Source organism: Punica granatum, chromosome 2 (assembly GCF_007655135.1).
Source record: "Punica granatum isolate Tunisia-2019 chromosome 2, ASM765513v2, whole genome shotgun sequence".
NCBI classification, from domain to species: domain Eukaryota; kingdom Viridiplantae; phylum Streptophyta; class Magnoliopsida; order Myrtales; family Lythraceae; genus Punica; species Punica granatum.
The window spans coordinates 3,426,372-3,443,039 of NC_045128.1; the positions used below are offsets into that span (position 1 = coordinate 3,426,372).

At 38.5% G+C, this 16,668-nt stretch overlaps 2 protein-coding genes across 2 annotated transcripts; both read left to right on the forward strand.

The window, feature by feature from the left end:
• The first annotated feature begins 3,804 nt into the window (after nt 1-3,804).
• On the forward strand, nt 3,805-8,447 carry LOC116195711 (probable magnesium transporter NIPA8). Its single transcript, XM_031525023.1, has 14 exons — nt 3,805-4,162; nt 4,505-4,752; nt 5,068-5,155; nt 5,249-5,310; nt 5,449-5,534; nt 5,646-5,719; nt 6,121-6,223; nt 6,308-6,436; nt 6,548-6,647; nt 7,067-7,186; nt 7,314-7,404; nt 7,484-7,550; nt 7,745-7,841; nt 7,958-8,447. Exons 2-14 carry the CDS (start codon nt 4,660-4,662, stop codon nt 8,165-8,167), a joined length of 1,320 nt encoding a protein of 439 aa, XP_031380883.1. The 5' UTR covers nt 3,805-4,162; nt 4,505-4,659; the 3' UTR covers nt 8,168-8,447.
• Nucleotides 8,448-8,807: 360 nt separating this feature from the next.
• Nucleotides 8,808-10,478, forward strand: LOC116195712 (protein SRC2 homolog). The gene is made up of 2 exons (XM_031525024.1): nt 8,808-9,471; nt 9,567-10,478. Exons 1-2 carry the CDS (start codon nt 9,100-9,102, stop codon nt 10,131-10,133), a joined length of 939 nt encoding a protein of 312 aa, XP_031380884.1. The 5' UTR covers nt 8,808-9,099; the 3' UTR covers nt 10,134-10,478.
• The last annotated feature ends 6,190 nt before the right edge of the window (nt 10,479-16,668 follow it).

Consider the following 16,668-nt stretch of genomic DNA (forward strand, 5'->3'; position numbering starts at 1 on the left):
AGACCGCCGGGGGGGGGGGGGGGGGGTGGGGAAGATAAGTATGTATGGGCCGGGCTTTATTGGACCGCACCGCCTGGCCCAATAGATGAATCAGGGGCCTTCTTGGGCCCTTGTTTCTTGGCCCGCAAACTTCGAGATATCGGACATGCCTTCTAGACGGGGCAATCGACCCCCGCTTCGACTCTCGAGGCTATCCCCGACTTGTGAGTTCAGTTCCGTGCTTTGTCGTCTGAAGTGGAAATCCTGTTATTGTTGAATTAATCACATTCGTGCTGAGCACCGACTGAGAGAATATTCCGAGGCGATTTTCATTTTCATTAACCAGGATCCTGCGCCGATCAATAAACAAATGTAGGCCGCATCGAAATGCAGAACCGAGTCGAGTAGTGGCATATTCGATGAATAAATTCGAGTCAAAATGTAAATCTTCATTATTTGTCAGGTATTAACCAACTCCGGTCTAAAGTGGACATTTCCATTTTCCATCCACTTGCAGGTAACTGTATTTTTAGCCGACTCTTGTCCTGTCTCGTCTGATTATTTTTCCAAGGAGTCGGAAGAGTCCAAAATTCAAACCAGCCATTGAAAAAAAAAATGGAAGATTCTGCCAGGTTAACTAAAAAAAAACACTGTGATTATTTTCTTTTTAGTCGTTCGATCGTATTAAGATTAATCCGAGTTGTATACGTGTTCAGATATTTTTTTACTTGAAGATTCACCTCTTAATTTTTTATTTTGATATTTTCGATTATCATCTTATCTACGACGCCCGGTGGGGCCCGTCAACGGCTCGAATCTGGTCGATATTAAACCGGAAACCGATTCAATCAAGTAATTAACAAGTTAACTTATTAAAAAGGAAAACAAAAAATAAATTATAAATTAAACAAATTTTGATAAAATCTTGTCAAGGAGAACCCAGCGGACGTCAACTTGCGGATGGGCATACATATGGGTTCGACGTTGCTGGACATACATATAGGTTTTGATGTCTAGTCGGGGCTTGTGCGGGCAGAATATGCTCTCGATCGCAACGTTGTCGCTGGTCTCTGTCTTCTTTATGTTTGTACAAATAATTCGATTTCCTTTTCGGTTTTCTTTTTTCCTTTTTGCAATCCATCTCGACAAGGAATAACAGCTAACAGTTGTTCGATTTATGAGTTCGAAAGGATTGTGGCTCATTCCGCTGATTTCATTCTTGCTCGTGATGGTGGGACAATACAATCTGATTGAATCGTCGATTGAGTTTTTGAGGATTGGTGGGTTGATTTGATTTTGTCGATTGAAAAGGGGAAGGGAACATAAAAAAAATATCAAAAAATTAATTTTTTTCTTTTGTTTTTTCAATAAATTAAATTGTTATTTATTCGATTAAATTTGTATCATCCGGTTTAATATCGATTGGAATCAAGCTGTTCACGGGCATAGCTGGACATCGTCGACAATATATGTAGTCGAAAATGACAAAAGTAAAATATTGAGGGGTGAATTTTCAAGTAAAAAGAATTTAAACTTGTATACGACCTGAATCAATTCTAATCCGATCTAAATGATGAAAAGAAAACAATCACAGTGGTTGTTTTTTTACGGTCAACCGTAATAATAACACCCTAAAAAAATAGAATATAAGCAATTCCTTTATTATTACGATGAAAATATAACCAAAGAAAAATGGATATTAATAATTATTAAGTTTACTTCAACTCAACTGCCGTCATGCCATAACTTAGAAAGTAAGGCTACTTTCCCTATTCAAAGTTTTACTGGCTATGGACCAGAACTTTAGGCGGCTTTTTATATGGAAAACAATTAATTAAGTTTTATAGTTTTCGCAAATCTTCGGGATTGGAATATGAACGATAATGAAACATATACCAAACCAAATACATCATCATTTCTCTCCGCAGATCTCAGTAATTCCCCATGTATGACATCTTTCTTGCAGCTTTTGATTCTGGAGATTTGATCATGAAACCTTAATTAAAACCGTCATAAAGATGAAATTCGTAATTTTTGAGTAGTTCGTAAAAAAGTTAAATTTTACTAATGCGAAGAGAACAATACTCGAAATTCTATAATTTTTTATAGTTCTATGGCCTCGCCGAATATCCCTTTTCCAAGCTTGTAGCTTCAGGACCCTGGCTCCGTTTGGTTTCATGATCAGATTTTAGAATCATGATTTTGATTTTAACTCTACTCACTACATAACAAAAACACGCGTTTCCCAAGTCAAATTTATAATACCATCTCATTTGTCTTTTTCCATAATCAAAATTAAAATCAAAATCAAAATCAAAGTTACTTTAACTCTGAAACCAAACGCCCCCTTATGTTTCACGGGCTCCCTGATTAAGAATCGTGACCCTTAGGCTCCGTTTGGTTTCATGATCAAATTTTAGAATCATGATTTTGATTTTAACTCTACTCACTACACAACAAAAACACACGTTTCTCAAGTCAAATTTATAATACCATCTCATTTATCTTTTTCCATAATCAAAATCAAAATTAAAATCAAAGTTATTTTAACTCTGAAACCAAACGCCCCCTTATGTTTCACGGGCTCCCTGATTAAGAACTGCTGCCTTTCTCATCTCTTGTACTTTGCACCCACGAGCTTAGATTCGTAATCCACTAATAGTCACACAAGGCAACTCAAGTATAGAAATATGAGTATTTAATATTTATAGGATATTTAGTACTTTAAGCATGAAAAAATGTATACATTAAGAAATTCTTTTTTAATTATCAAGAAAACCTTTTAATCTTTCGAAAAATTCTTTGGTTGTATATTGCTTCATACAAATAACATGGATTATGAACAAATCTTCAAGCTGCATTGAATATAATACGAATAAAATGTAGTAAGAGTTTATTTAATCGGAATCGAAAGGTCAACTAAATATAGAGTTGAGGGTTTATAATTTGAGCGCAATTACTATCCGCTTCTCGCCTTTTATATATTACTCGATATTAGAAATTAATATGATGTAGATAGTCCGACTCATGAACTATAAAAATGGCCAAATGCATGAATCTTAGTTAAAAGTATAACGAATGTGCGACAAATTAAGTGACTAAAGAGATACATTATCACGAACTTGGGGCTAATGATTTGAGTAACTTACATTGTTTAATCAAGGGCTCAGGGTTCGCAAATAAAATTGTCAAGTTCTGCTTTTCAAATTTTATATTTTATATATATAGATTACGAAGAACATATTTCAGAATGCATATTCAATAAAAAAAGGTTGCGTAGAAGCGAACAATCTTCCTCCGGTAAGACGACACAAATCAGCTAAATTTTCAAACTCAAATCATTAGATTAAAATCGAAATAGACAATTTTGAGGAACAATCCAATCAAACACAAATTATACCACACCTGAAATCGTTGAAAGTAAATATTTTATTTTTATTAATTTTTCCATAAAAACTTGGATATTAATAAATTTCATTTTTCTTCTTTTTCTTAAAATATTTATTATATTCTCATAAGATTTCCATTTTTCCACTCCAATCGTCATCAGAGAAAAACCGGGAAAGCTCCCAACAAGAAGATAAAGATGGAAATAAATCCGACGAAGGTGCGGGCGACCGGCGACCGAACCGTCAAACTTCCTCGGTCAAAGGAGGATCCTCTAATCACCGACAAGCCCTACCATGGTCTCAACCGTACCGGATCCAAGCCCCCACACAGTGTAGCAATCGATCAATTGTGGTGGTGGGTAAAGTATCGACGCCTCTCAGCTATTGACCCGACATCTCCTTTTTTTTTTTTTTTTTTTCATTTTCGCTTTTTTCTCGATTGAATTTTCTCCCAATTTTGTTTCTTTTCTCTTCTTCTTCCCTCTTTCCCCCCCACAAGACGAAGACTATTCCTTTCGCCATTGTTTCTCTCTCTTCGTTTCTCTCTCTACCCCAAAGGACAAGCTTTGGGACCGAAAGAGGGAACCGTGTGATTGTCGTCATTGATTGCTTCTTTCTCGTTGAACCCAACAAAGGGGAAAGTAAAAAAAAAGCTGTTTCCTCCGGCATTGGATCCGCTGAAGCAATCACAGGATCACCAGGCGCTCCAAGAAGAACCGGGCTACGGTGGAAGAAGTTCTTCCTTGTCTTCGTTTGCTTCGTGCTGGTATGAGGAAGAGAGCTTTGTGACAAAGGTAGAAACATTTTTCTGAGCTTTCTGCTGGTGTTTTATCCATTTTCTGTTATGGGGTCTGTGTCCTTGTGCTCTGGTAGATCTAAATCCGCCAGCTCAAGAGTTTCTTTCTTCTGGGTTTTAAATTTTCTTTGGTTCTTGAGTTTTCGATCCGGGTGTTTCAATTCGTGATTCCCTCGGCGGGTTTCCTCGGTTCTTGGGTGCTTAAGATCCACACTCTCTCTTTAGTTCAATGAAAGATTTGCTCGGCTTTCGCACATTGTTCATCTTCTGTTGATTTCCTGTCGTGATTCGTTGCATATAATCAAGAATTGATTGTTACATTGTCCCGTAATGCTTGCAGCCGGAACTAGCAGTTTGATTTAGCCACCTCAAGCTTGTTTTACGGGAAAATAAACCTTCGAGTCTTTCCGGGGAGTTATGAGGAGTTGGTGACTATCACAGGACAAGTTTAAAAGCTGATGCTGCAATTGGGGTGTCCTTGGCACCTCTAATCCCATGGGGGAGTGGATAATTGGAGCTTTCATAAACCTCTTTGGCAGCATTGCCATCAATTTTGGCACCAATCTCCTTAAATTAGGTCACAATGAGGTATGTAGTTGTATCTGTCCTTTTTCCACCCCTTTCGTGCCGTTTTCCGCTATGCAGTTGGATAATTCTTGTCAACTGTTTTTGGAGGAATGTAGTTTGATCTCAACTATGGTTTATACAAATAGTTCCTTGTCGATTTAGTTCGGAAAGAAAAGATCATATGTCAGGATTGCAAATGGAATAATTTATTTAGACCATCAGTTGATTGACTTATCGCATTAACTAAGTTCCCAGTGTTGCAGTAGTTTTAGATCACCTAGTACTGCAAACTTAAACTTCTTCAGTGGTGAATGATCTTGGTTTTAATTCTTACAGAGAGAGAGGTATTCTGCTCAAGATCTTGGTGGATCGAATGGAAAGCTCCCACTGAAGCCAATCATACACTTCCAGACATGGAGAGTTGGTAATTTCTCGTGTCATGTATCTAATACTCTGCGAATCTGCCGCATTTATTTTAGTTTCCTATTTCAGTCTAAAGTAATTTGTCTTCATGCAGGTATAGTGTTTTTCTTGCTAGGGAATTGCCTAAACTTCATTTCCTTCGGATATGCTGCCCAGGTAACCTATCCAGCATAAGTTGAACACCCTGTGTTCTTGAATGGCCAAAACTGTGGATCTATATTTTCTCCTCTGAATGCTTTTGGTTTTTTATCCATTTTTTCTCACTGTTCTTTTTCAACTCTTCCTGATGTGCAGTCGCTTCTCGCAGCTTTGGGATCTATTCAGTTCGTCTCCAACATTGCATTCGCTTACTTTGTGCTGAATAAGATGGTTTCCGTCAAGTATGTAGATTTTTGAGCTGGATTCTTTGATTACCCTGTACCCTGTATCACTCTACATTTGGTTCTGTTGCTTACTGAGTCTCTTAATTCACTGATTTTCTTGTTTTGCAGCGTTCTGGTTGCGACAGCCTTTATTGTTCTTGGAAATATCTTTCTTGTTGCATTTGGGAATCACCAGTCACCAGGTACAATACTCTCTTCAACATAACCTTTCACTGGGAAAAACAGCATAGTGGTATAAACCAATCTGTCAATACAGGATTTCCAGAAAGCTCGGAATTCCCCATACTGGGGGACTTGTAGGTGTATATATGCGTCTGGACTCAGATTCATAAGGAGTCCCTTGCCAAGAAATTTGCAGCTGTCGCTGCCTTAAATGAAAATTTAAGTGATGTTGAATTTCATCATATATGCAGTTGTTGCTGCCTTAAATGAAAATTTTTAGCTAGCACATAGCTTGTATTTACCAGTCTTTTGTACAAAATGCGCATACATGTGGAGGGAAAAACTTGCTTTGATTCTGCAAAAGTTGTGGGCCTTCTTTTCGCCCTCGCAAAACACTCACTTTTCTTTTTCTTTTTTTCAGTGTATACACCGGAGCAGTTGGCCGAGAAATACAGTAACATCACTTTCCTTCTTTACTGTGTGATTTTGGTGCTGATTGTTGCGCTTCATCACACGATTTACAGGTGACAATTTACAGCTGTTAGTTTTGATTGATAGCGGTTATGTTTTTGAAACTAATTGTTCTTTCTGTGAACTGTGAAACTCAGGAGAGGAGAACTTCTTCTAGCTGTTGCTGGCAATGAGCTTCGGCCTTACTGGCATATGTTGCTTCCCTTTTCATATGCTGTAGTATCAGGTGCTGTAGGATCATGCTCGGTTTTGTTTGCAAAATCTCTGTAAGTTAGCCACATTACTGACTGCTCAAGGCACGTAGCATGAATGTTTTGCCAATTCCTTGTTATTAATGTTGATTCTCTTCACCTTTGCTCCTTTTTTCTATTTCGCAGATCAAATATGTTAAGACTAGCAATGTCAAGCAGCTATGAGTTGCATAGTTGGTTCACATACTCGATGCTTCTTTTGTTTCTCAGTACAGCCGGATTTTGGGTAAAAAAAACAATCTTTCATTTCTCTGGCATTGTAAATGTTAGTGATGACAATACTATGTTCTTGTAGATGGATAGAGGCATGAACTATTGGAATTTTTTTTTCATGTTCGGGATTTATTTATGTACGAAATATTAGGAAGGTAGGACGGTGTGCGAACTTGTATATAGAGCAATTCTTCGAATGCTCGAACTAACTTGCTGGCTTGACTAGGATTTATGACTCAAACTCTATATTATGTGAGTGGATTTCTAAAGACTCAGGGTGTGTTTGTTTCATCTTAATTAACTAAAGTGCTAAAAGTTAGTTACAAGTTAGTTATAAGCAAAAAGAATGTAAGAAAGAGGAAACGATGAGAGATGATCATCTAAACTTATTAAGTGCTTAAAAAGATCTCTGACTGGAATATTTTTGTTCAGATGACAAGGTTGAACGAAGGACTCGCGCTGTTCGATGCAATTCTTATCGTTCCCATGTTTCAGATTGCTTGGACTTTCTTCTCGATTTGTACAGGATTTATTTACTTTCAGGAATATCAGGTTGCCACTCCCTCCCTCCCTCCCTCCCTCCCTCCCTCTCTCTCTCTCTCTCTCTCCCCCTTCCTGAACCAGAGACGTGAAACATACTCCCTGAAGAGTATCCTCTTCTAACATTTCCTACAAACAGGTGTTTGATGCACTGCGGACGACGATGTTTATCCTTGGAATGTTGTCCGTGTTTGTTGGAATTTCTCTGTTGGCACCAGATGAGCCCAGAGGTACATGCATTTGCTATTAACTGACTGAGATTTTATCATTGACGAGCAAATTTATTTGAGCTCATTTAAACCTTTTCAGGCGGTGAAGTCAAAGATTCTTCTTTGGTGTCTGTTACGTCTTCGAGCATTTCAGGCGAATCAGAGAGGTATTTTCGCATTCATGTTTCATCCTACTTGCATGTTATCTCGTCATTCCTTTCATATTTAGTCTCTCCTTCATGAAACTAAAGTTTAGAGTGAAATATGCATCACGGAAGAAGTTTAAAAGATAGAATCATTGAAGTCATAAATCTTTATCCTTATATTTCTTCTTTTAATCTGTGTTGTTTTCCCGCTGCAGATTGGTTACTTCTTTGGGAGAATCACAAAGCAAGGAAACGAGATCTTTCATGCAAGAATTGTCGATTAAGGTCACAGATTTACTAGTCCGAGCAAAGGTCCCGACTCCCAATAATGGAACTGATGAATTAATCGGCTGCTTAAATTACTGTGTTTTACATATAATTAGCATGTCTAACATGGGCTATCTTCTGTATGTTTCCACCTTTGACAGAGTGCTTGCTCAGTGTCACTCGGGTTCAGTGACGACTCGATTAATGCATCTGCTGTTCTTGTGATGCCCATGGTGTCCTCGAAGATCACAGGCTTCAGAGCCAACGGGGTGGATCGGTCCAAGATCCTCTCCATGAAGAACTTTGGCTGGAGCCGAATCTCGTTGGACGAGGAGGAGGCGAAGATTCTCGAGAATAGCCCGAGGATCTGATCCACACTCTGATTAGAAGAAAGGTAGTAGCTGTTGTAAAAACAAATTGTTCACTAAGAAAAAGGAAATTGTTTAGGTAACACGCTCTTAAGACCCATCGCCACGCTCTGTATACCTATCTCGACCCTTTGGATTATGTAGATCTGTTCGCTCTATGTCACGTACTGAGCCTTTTTTCCCTTTTGTTATCTTGGCCGTCCCGAGAAGGACGAGCCGGTGCATTATGATTGTATATTCTGTAGCTCACTTGTTCGAATGAGTAAGAAAAGGATTTACTATATATACTGCATAACACTATTACCAATTACTTAAAATGCATTGAACGGCCGTGAACACAATCACACAGCATGTTCCAATCGATCAAGGAAACCTTAACCGATTTGAAGCGATGTGTATGCGTACTGATTCCGAGAGGGTTTAGACCAATGGTATTCTCTGGTAGCTTCTTATGGAAGTTAATATATCTCCTTCAGATTTTGGCCCGAACTGAGGTAGCTGGAATGTTCTACATGTGGGCCTCTTTAGCATATTTGGTAACCGATACTAACTCCGCGTAAACGTCGTCTGTGTATCTAATTTAATTACTTTCAGCAACATGCATAGCAAACATCGCTTGTTCTTCTATGTGGCCGGATACCCCGAATAAACAGTGTCTTAACTTATATCGAACCACGTAGAATCAAGCTACCAATAATCCCATAATCCGTCCTCTTCATTCACTTCTCGATACCGCGATACCCTCTTAAAAACATTTTACCCTGGCCTCCGGTCCGACCGATCGAGCTGCTGAATCAATCATTACCATTATTTGATCGTGATAAATATGGCACGAAGCCCCAAAGATTCTTCCAACTTCCTCGTCAACTGTTCGTCCCCACTGCTTATGCTTTGAGACCTCCGGAGCTTAGCTATCCTATCCACCTCCATTTCCAATGGAGGACTCACCTTCGTTGGAGCTCAAGCTCCTTTATGGCAAGGACATCACGGCCTTCAACTTCTTCCAGAAGCTCAACGTCTACGTGGCCGCCTCCATCTCCTCCGACAAGCCCGACAAGAAGCTCGACCGGGCCCAGCAGCAGCGGACGCCGGCCGATAAGGAAGGAGATGGGTCCCCAGAGTGGGGGCACGACCTGCGGTTCGACCTCAAGGGGATCGATTTCCGTGACTCCAATGACGTCTTCCTCCGGCTCGATCTGTTCCACGAGGGTGTCATGTTCGGGGACAAGCCCATCGGGGAGGTCCGAATCCCGCTGCGGGATCTGACTGCGCAGGCGGACGGCGTGGCCCGGTTCGTGAGCTACCAGGTAAATTGCCTTGATCCGGGACGTCCCGGAGAACTAAAGCCAAATAGCCGGGAATCCGTTTTCTGATGTTTCTCTGATGGGATTGATTCATTCAGGTGAAGGGGATCGACGGGAAGCCCAATGGGGTCCTGAGCTTCTCGTACAAGGTTAATGGAGCTGGCCAAGCCACGGGGATCGGGCCGGTGGATTCGACAAACGGCATCACCGGGTATGTGATTTCTCATCACCATCAAGGAAATCAAGAAACGCCGCTGCCGGCGATCGGAAACCCGTATCCGGGAACAACTCTTTACCCGACAGTTGGAGAGGAGTCCGCGTCGGCCCCGTCTGCTCCGCCTCTCGAGACCCTGTACCCGCCGCCGGGGACCTACTACTCGTTGACGCCGGAAGGCTACTACCCGCATCATCCGCCGCCGCCTCCTCCTCCCCCACCGATGATTTATCCTGGGTCACCTCATTTCCCGGGGGTACACGGGGCGGGGTATTACTACCATCAGGGACCACCTATGCGGCCGCCGCCGCCTCATATGCACCACCATCACCGCTCGTGGGGCCATGACCACGGCTACGGCTATGGTCACGGGCCCTACATGGGCGGTCGGGGTTGGGGCCCGTTTGAGGAGGGAGAGGCGTGGAGGAGGAAGTCTTGGAATGGCAGGTGAAGAACTATTGGGTTTGAATTGTCGTTGATGGACATGAATGAATGGGATGGGAATTGGATTCAGAGCCAATCATAACGATATGTATTATGAAACGTGTACTTTCGGTGAATTCCGAACCGTAAATCGCTTACCGGAAGCATACTATGTGTCTAGAAATCAGCGGTCTCTTTAAGGATCCATCACTTGTATTTGAATTTTATAAAATTACGGTTCCATTTTGCTAGTATTTTGCCCATCAAGTCCTCCTTCCTGCCTACTCCTTGAGGGTCCAGGCCCAATGCTAGGTTGGCTCGATCTTATGTCTTAATCCGGGCATTACATTACAAGAAATATTGGTTATTACTACCGACTGGGGAAGGCATGTATACGCACAATTCTATACGGTTTTCTTTTGGTATGTATCATGCTATTCAGAAATCTAATAAATTATTTCTCAATTTTGTACAAATTTTTATATGTAGGTAGTCAAATATTATTAACCTTTTCTAGACCGTGTATATATGTACTATTTCCTAATTGCTTAATAGTAATGTCTCTCAACAGTAGGGAGATTTGGTGACCACGGTTTTTCAGTTTCACCGGGAGCATTATTAAGCAGTTCGGCATCAAACTTAACCACTTCGAAAAGGTTCCTAAACGCCAGAAAATTGAAGAGTGACCTTCGAGCCTTCGCAGTAGATGGTTACTACATCGACGCGACGTCATCATGGTTATGGCGAAACTCAAGCTCCTCCTTCAAGTGGATACCGAGGACGAAACCCAAGGTCCCGGTGTTTTGCAGCTTTGATCGGACCGTGTTTTCTTTTCATACATTCGATCTAACTCTTGAGTTTTTTATGATTGCTTTGTTTTCACGAGGACACCATACATTTTTTTGAAACGATCTTCCCGGTCGAATTAACTCGTGATACTCTTAGCTTAGCTACACGCACAAACTTCCTTTGAATAGCTTTTTGCTCATGTATAGTTATATACGACATATAAGAATGACATGAAAAACTGTTTTCCGTAATATGCAGCCATTATTAGGCCCGGAATATCAAACTGAAGAGCCAGCACTGTCCATTAAGAAGATTGGCAGGCTCAATAACCAGCCCACATCGGCCCATTACAGTCGATGCGGGAGCTTGGTCGGATGAGGCGGAAGTTGCTCTACTTCTCCGCTGGCTTCGGATACGATAGCTGCAATTTCTTTCCTTGATTACGTGCTTGTGATATTCCGGTGACTTGTCCGTTATATTTGGTCCGACAATGCACGGAAATGTGATATAGATAAACAATATCACGTCAACTTAAACTAACAAGGGAATCAAAATCTAAAGTGCTAGTTAATATTTGAATCGAGCAACTTGAGATCGAAGAAGGTATAATCTGGAGAAGCCATGTTGATAGTCCAAACTCGATTGCATCACTTAGAACGGGAACTAATGTATTAGGGATTAATTTTTGGGACGTACCGAATCGAGAACTAGTAATTAACCTTGACCTTGTGATAAGATATGGGATAACAAACAAGCATCTTCAATTAATTAACTGAATGAACTTAAGATTAGAAAGCAACCAAAAAAAAAAAAACAGAACCCACAAGGAACTAGAGATAAGAAACGTGGTGGTGTTAAGAGGCGAAAAGCCTAAAACCATGAATTTATTATTATTATGATCGGGAAAAAATAATTTTAAAATATTAAGAATACATAAATATATATATATATATATATGGGGTATTGAAAATTTTTCTAAAATACCTGCTACCTAATTGATCGATATTAGTCTATATTCTCAAATATATAATATTTCCTAAGATGACATTATTTGCAATACAGGGATCGTGGTATCAGCCAATATCCGAAGACAGCACTCGTTAGTGATCATGACACTGGTCCATCTCCATCTTCATCGAGTTGATGTGCGGGAGTGATCATGGGCCGAAGGGTCACATCGTATCGTAACTGGAATATCAACACCTACACTGGCAGTTGTCGCGGTCAGCGGCACGCTTTAGGGATATGACGATAAGGAGGAGGGGCTTTGCATCGACAGAGTAGCCCAATGTGACCGCCCCACCAGCACTTTGTACAGCCACTAAATCTATTCCGCACTCCTTCGTGCCGTCGCCGTGTGATACCATCATGGTCTAATTTAGTTTTGGTAAGAAAGAATGGACTAATATCGGCTACTATTAGAGTGAAGAAGCATCCCAACTAATATAGTCTCTTAGCTTTAATTAATGAGACAATTACAATGATAGTCCTAAAAGTTTTTTAATTTTTACCAACGTGGATTGATTTAAGCGGTTCGGCGCTTATTCCGTTTAAGCAATATCTCGGGTTCGAGTCCTTGTGAATGCAAAAAATTCACGCTGGAAAAACTTTACCTCTTAGTTGACCGACTCGGTTCTACTGGATTAGTCATGATTCAATTGAATTTTCAGATACTAAGGTTCATACCGAAAAAAAAAAGGTTTTCATTTTTTGAACATGAGTTCTACAATCTTAACTTTGCAAAAAACAGTCTTAAGTTCAAAAAAATGGCAATTCTGATCCATTTTGTTACCGACCGTTAAAGAGCGATGACGTGGACTTAACACCGTGAAAAAAGGTTATAGTTGCCCGTTAACACACGTTGACCAATCATGGTATACCAATTCAAAAATTTCTTAAAGATTTTTTTTAAAAATATAAAAAGTTAGAAAAAAATTTAAAAATTGAATAAGATTAACTAAAAAATCAAATAAAAATAACAAAGTAAAAAATACAAAATTTAAAAATTCTGAAAACTAACATATTTTTAATTTTAAAAAATAGAATAAAAATTACATAAAAAGATTTTAATAATAAATAAATAAATAAAATTTACAGAAATTATAAACTTTTTAAAAAGGAAATTCATAAGAAAATTTTTACAAGTTAAAATTAAATTAAAAAAAAGATAGAAAGTTCATAAAAAGTTAAAAAAATATTTTAAATTTTCTGAATTTTCTTTTTTAAAATATTAGAATTTTTTGTAAAATCAATTAGTCTTATTTAATTGATTTTTTTTAGTTTTATGTAATTTTCTTCTATTTTTTTAACTTTCAAAATTTTTTAACAAAATTTAAATTATTTTTTAATTTTTATTTAAGTTTTTAATCTTATTCAAATTTTAAAATTTTCTATTTTTTTATGTTCTTTTAAACATCTTGAAGAATTTTTTGAAGTAACCTGCGAATGGTTGGTCCACATGTGTAATATTAATGTCCAGTTGTAACTATTTTCACGACGTTAAGTCCATGTCATCGTCCGTTAGTAGCCGGTTATGGAATGGACTAAAACTATCACTTTTCGAAACGATTTACGACTACTTTTTGCGAAGTTCAACTTATAGGTCTCAAGTTGAAGAAATGCTGCTATGTTTGGTAACAAAATTTGATTTTACTTAACTTAACATTTCTCTCAATTTAACAAAATAATTATTAATTTTTTTATCTTTTTTTTCAAATTCTTTGTCATACATTTTCTTATCTATTATTTAAATTAATTTTTAAAAATATTTTTTCTCAATTATTCAATATTTTTTCCTCAATTCAACAACAAAATCATTTTTTTTATCTTATTCTTCAAATTCTCTCACATATTTTTTTCAATTACTTTTGTCTTCATTTCCTCAAATCAAAGTAAATTAAATTAAATCCAACTTAACTTCATTACCAAACGCTATAGAAATTTTTTTTAGAGCCATCATTGTAATTCTCCCTTTAATTAATTATAACCACAAAACAAAATATTGTACATATATTTATACTTTCTAGAATATTGCTAATATGTACCTCTTGATATAACTATATCGGTAAATTTGAATATTACTTAATGAGAAATATGTAAACTGATGTATTTGATTTTCCTCGCCCTAGACGTTTATCATATTTTTTGGTTGTAAAGACGCTTTTGAGTCTGGACGATTATCATATTACAACTCCTAAATTTATGATACAATTTCCTTCTGAAAAGGCACATAAAGTTGCCATATTCATTAAATATTGCAATCGCCATTTTGATAAGTACGTATTCTTTGGTGATATGTGTACTACTAGCTAGTTTGGCGGACTTTTCTTTTTTCGGTTACAAGGGAAACGGGTACTTCCAGTGAGTATCGATCATGGAATCTCTTGATTGTCAGGTAATGGTGTGTGCCATTGACTATCTTTTCTTAATCAAGTATCAAATCTCCGATAAAAGTTTTTTTATTTTCATATCGAGAGGTATGGCCTTCATCCCCTAAAATCGAAAATCCTAAGAAAAATGGCTGGGTGGTTTTATTCGGCTTTTCTTTTTTTGTTTTTCTTTTTATTTTTTCCCTTCCATTTTGAATTCCATGTAATTATTTTAATGACACTTGTAAAATATTTAAAGCCATTTACGTCTATGTCAATATTGATTAATGGTCAATCACAATTTGGACCATAAATGTGTAGCAAATATTTTATGATTGAAAAAGGCAATATAAAATATATAGGTTTCTTGATTTCAAAAGAGGGTAAAGTTATAGGACTATCTCTTTAATTCCCCCTTGCATACATAATATCTTTGGTTTTATTTGCACCTCTTTTATCTTTTTTAACTAGGGGCCAAAAAATAAATCAAATGGTACGAATACGTGGGATTAACAACCCTAAAACGTCTCATAACATAAGATAACTAAAACTGTTAGAATAGGACTATCTGCATCGGGGGAGAGACGCTCCCGTTGCGGCGTCTTCTCTCGTTTGAGGGACGGGTCTCTCGTTTGAGAGACCCATATAGCTGCTGCAGCGTGGGAGCCCCGAGCCCCACGAGGCAGCAATTGTTCCCCCTTTTTTATTTTTTTTATATGAATTTGGGATAGAGAACCCCATCGACACCTACAGGCGGATTTGGTGGAACATATATGCCAATTTGAAAATACCTGCAATATCGGCTAAATTTATTTTCTAGTTGCTCGTGTATTTTTTTCCATTGCTAATGTAATTTTCTTTCCGTTGATCACGTAATAGTTTTCCCCATCATGTAATTTTCAAATTATTTTATGAATTATTCATAATTAATTATTTAATTTATATTATGATGTATTAATTAATATTTATTAATTCATATTAATTATTTTGAGTTATATTCATTAAATGAATATAAATATGTTTGTAGGCCCCCCTTAGAGACTCAAAATCAAAGACTATGACTAGAGCGGTGAATTTCTCTTTTTGTTGAGTATGTTTCTGTCTGACGTGGCACCTATATGGCAATGTGAGCCCAGATCAGAGACTAAAATCAGAGACTTGCATTGAAGATAGTCTACCTATGAGAATATGAGCACTTATATGCTATGTTTGGTCTACCGAAGAGGATAGGATATAGGAGGAGAATGGGAGAGGATTCAAATCCTAAAGATTAAAATTATCCTAATCAAATGTTTGGGGCATGTCCAAGTTTAAGATTATGATATCAAGGTGAAATGACATGAGTGCCCTAAATTATATTTTTCAATTTTCAAATAAATAGATTAATCGACCAAAAAAAGATAAATAAATTAATATTATGAAATTAGATTAGAATCTTAATAATAAAAATTCGGAAATTTAGGGGAAAAAATGGAGCGGAGGAGTTTTAATGGCGAAATCAGGAGAAGAGAAGCTCCAGCGCGACGGAAGGAGGTCGAGTGCGGAGGAGGCGGAGAGGTCGGCAGCATAAAGGAGGCGGAGGACGGAGACGTAGGCATGGATTGGGTGGGAGGTGGGGGTGCTGGAGGTGGAAGGTGGTAGTGGTGTCGAGGGGAGGAGGAGGGGTTAGGAGGAGTGAGCCAGCGGGCCGAAGAGAGAGCGTCGAAGAACTTGGAGTGGCAGCGGATGACGGGGGAGTGGAGGTGGATCTGGAGCTAGGAGAAGGAGTCAAAGGCGTTGGAGGGGGGAGGGGATGAGGCTGAGGGCACCGCCATCCTTCTCCAATGGTCATTTGTACGGATGGCAAATTTTGAAAATTTTGATTCTAGACGCGGGACAATTCTGTTACTTTGGTCAAAATCATGTCCTTATTGGTGCCCAATTCACCCCCTCAGCTAGATTTGGGCCTTAAAGAATAATCCGGACCAATCCTCCTCCATTTTCTATTCTAATCATTACCAAACATCAAATAAGAATATGAGAAATCATATCCAGCGTTATATCTGGTTGACCAAACATGACCTTAAAGGATATATAATTGAGAATTTGAGAGACCGCCCAGTAAGCTTAACCTGCACACGAATTGACTTCCCGGAAAATGTGCTTCACCTCCACTTCCCAATCCTGATCGTGAAGATGAGCCTAGAATTATATATATTAGACCCCAAACCCCTGAGCCTGACCATAAAACAACCACTGCCCATAATAAGATCTCGGACAACCTCAGAATCGACTTCTAGGTTAGCATTCCAGCTTAACTGATGAACAATATCAATATTATGCACGAAGCCAGCAGTCCAGTTTTATTTCCAGTTCTTCCTCATGGTACTGTTTTCTCCGTGATAGAAAAATAGTTTATATGTGGGA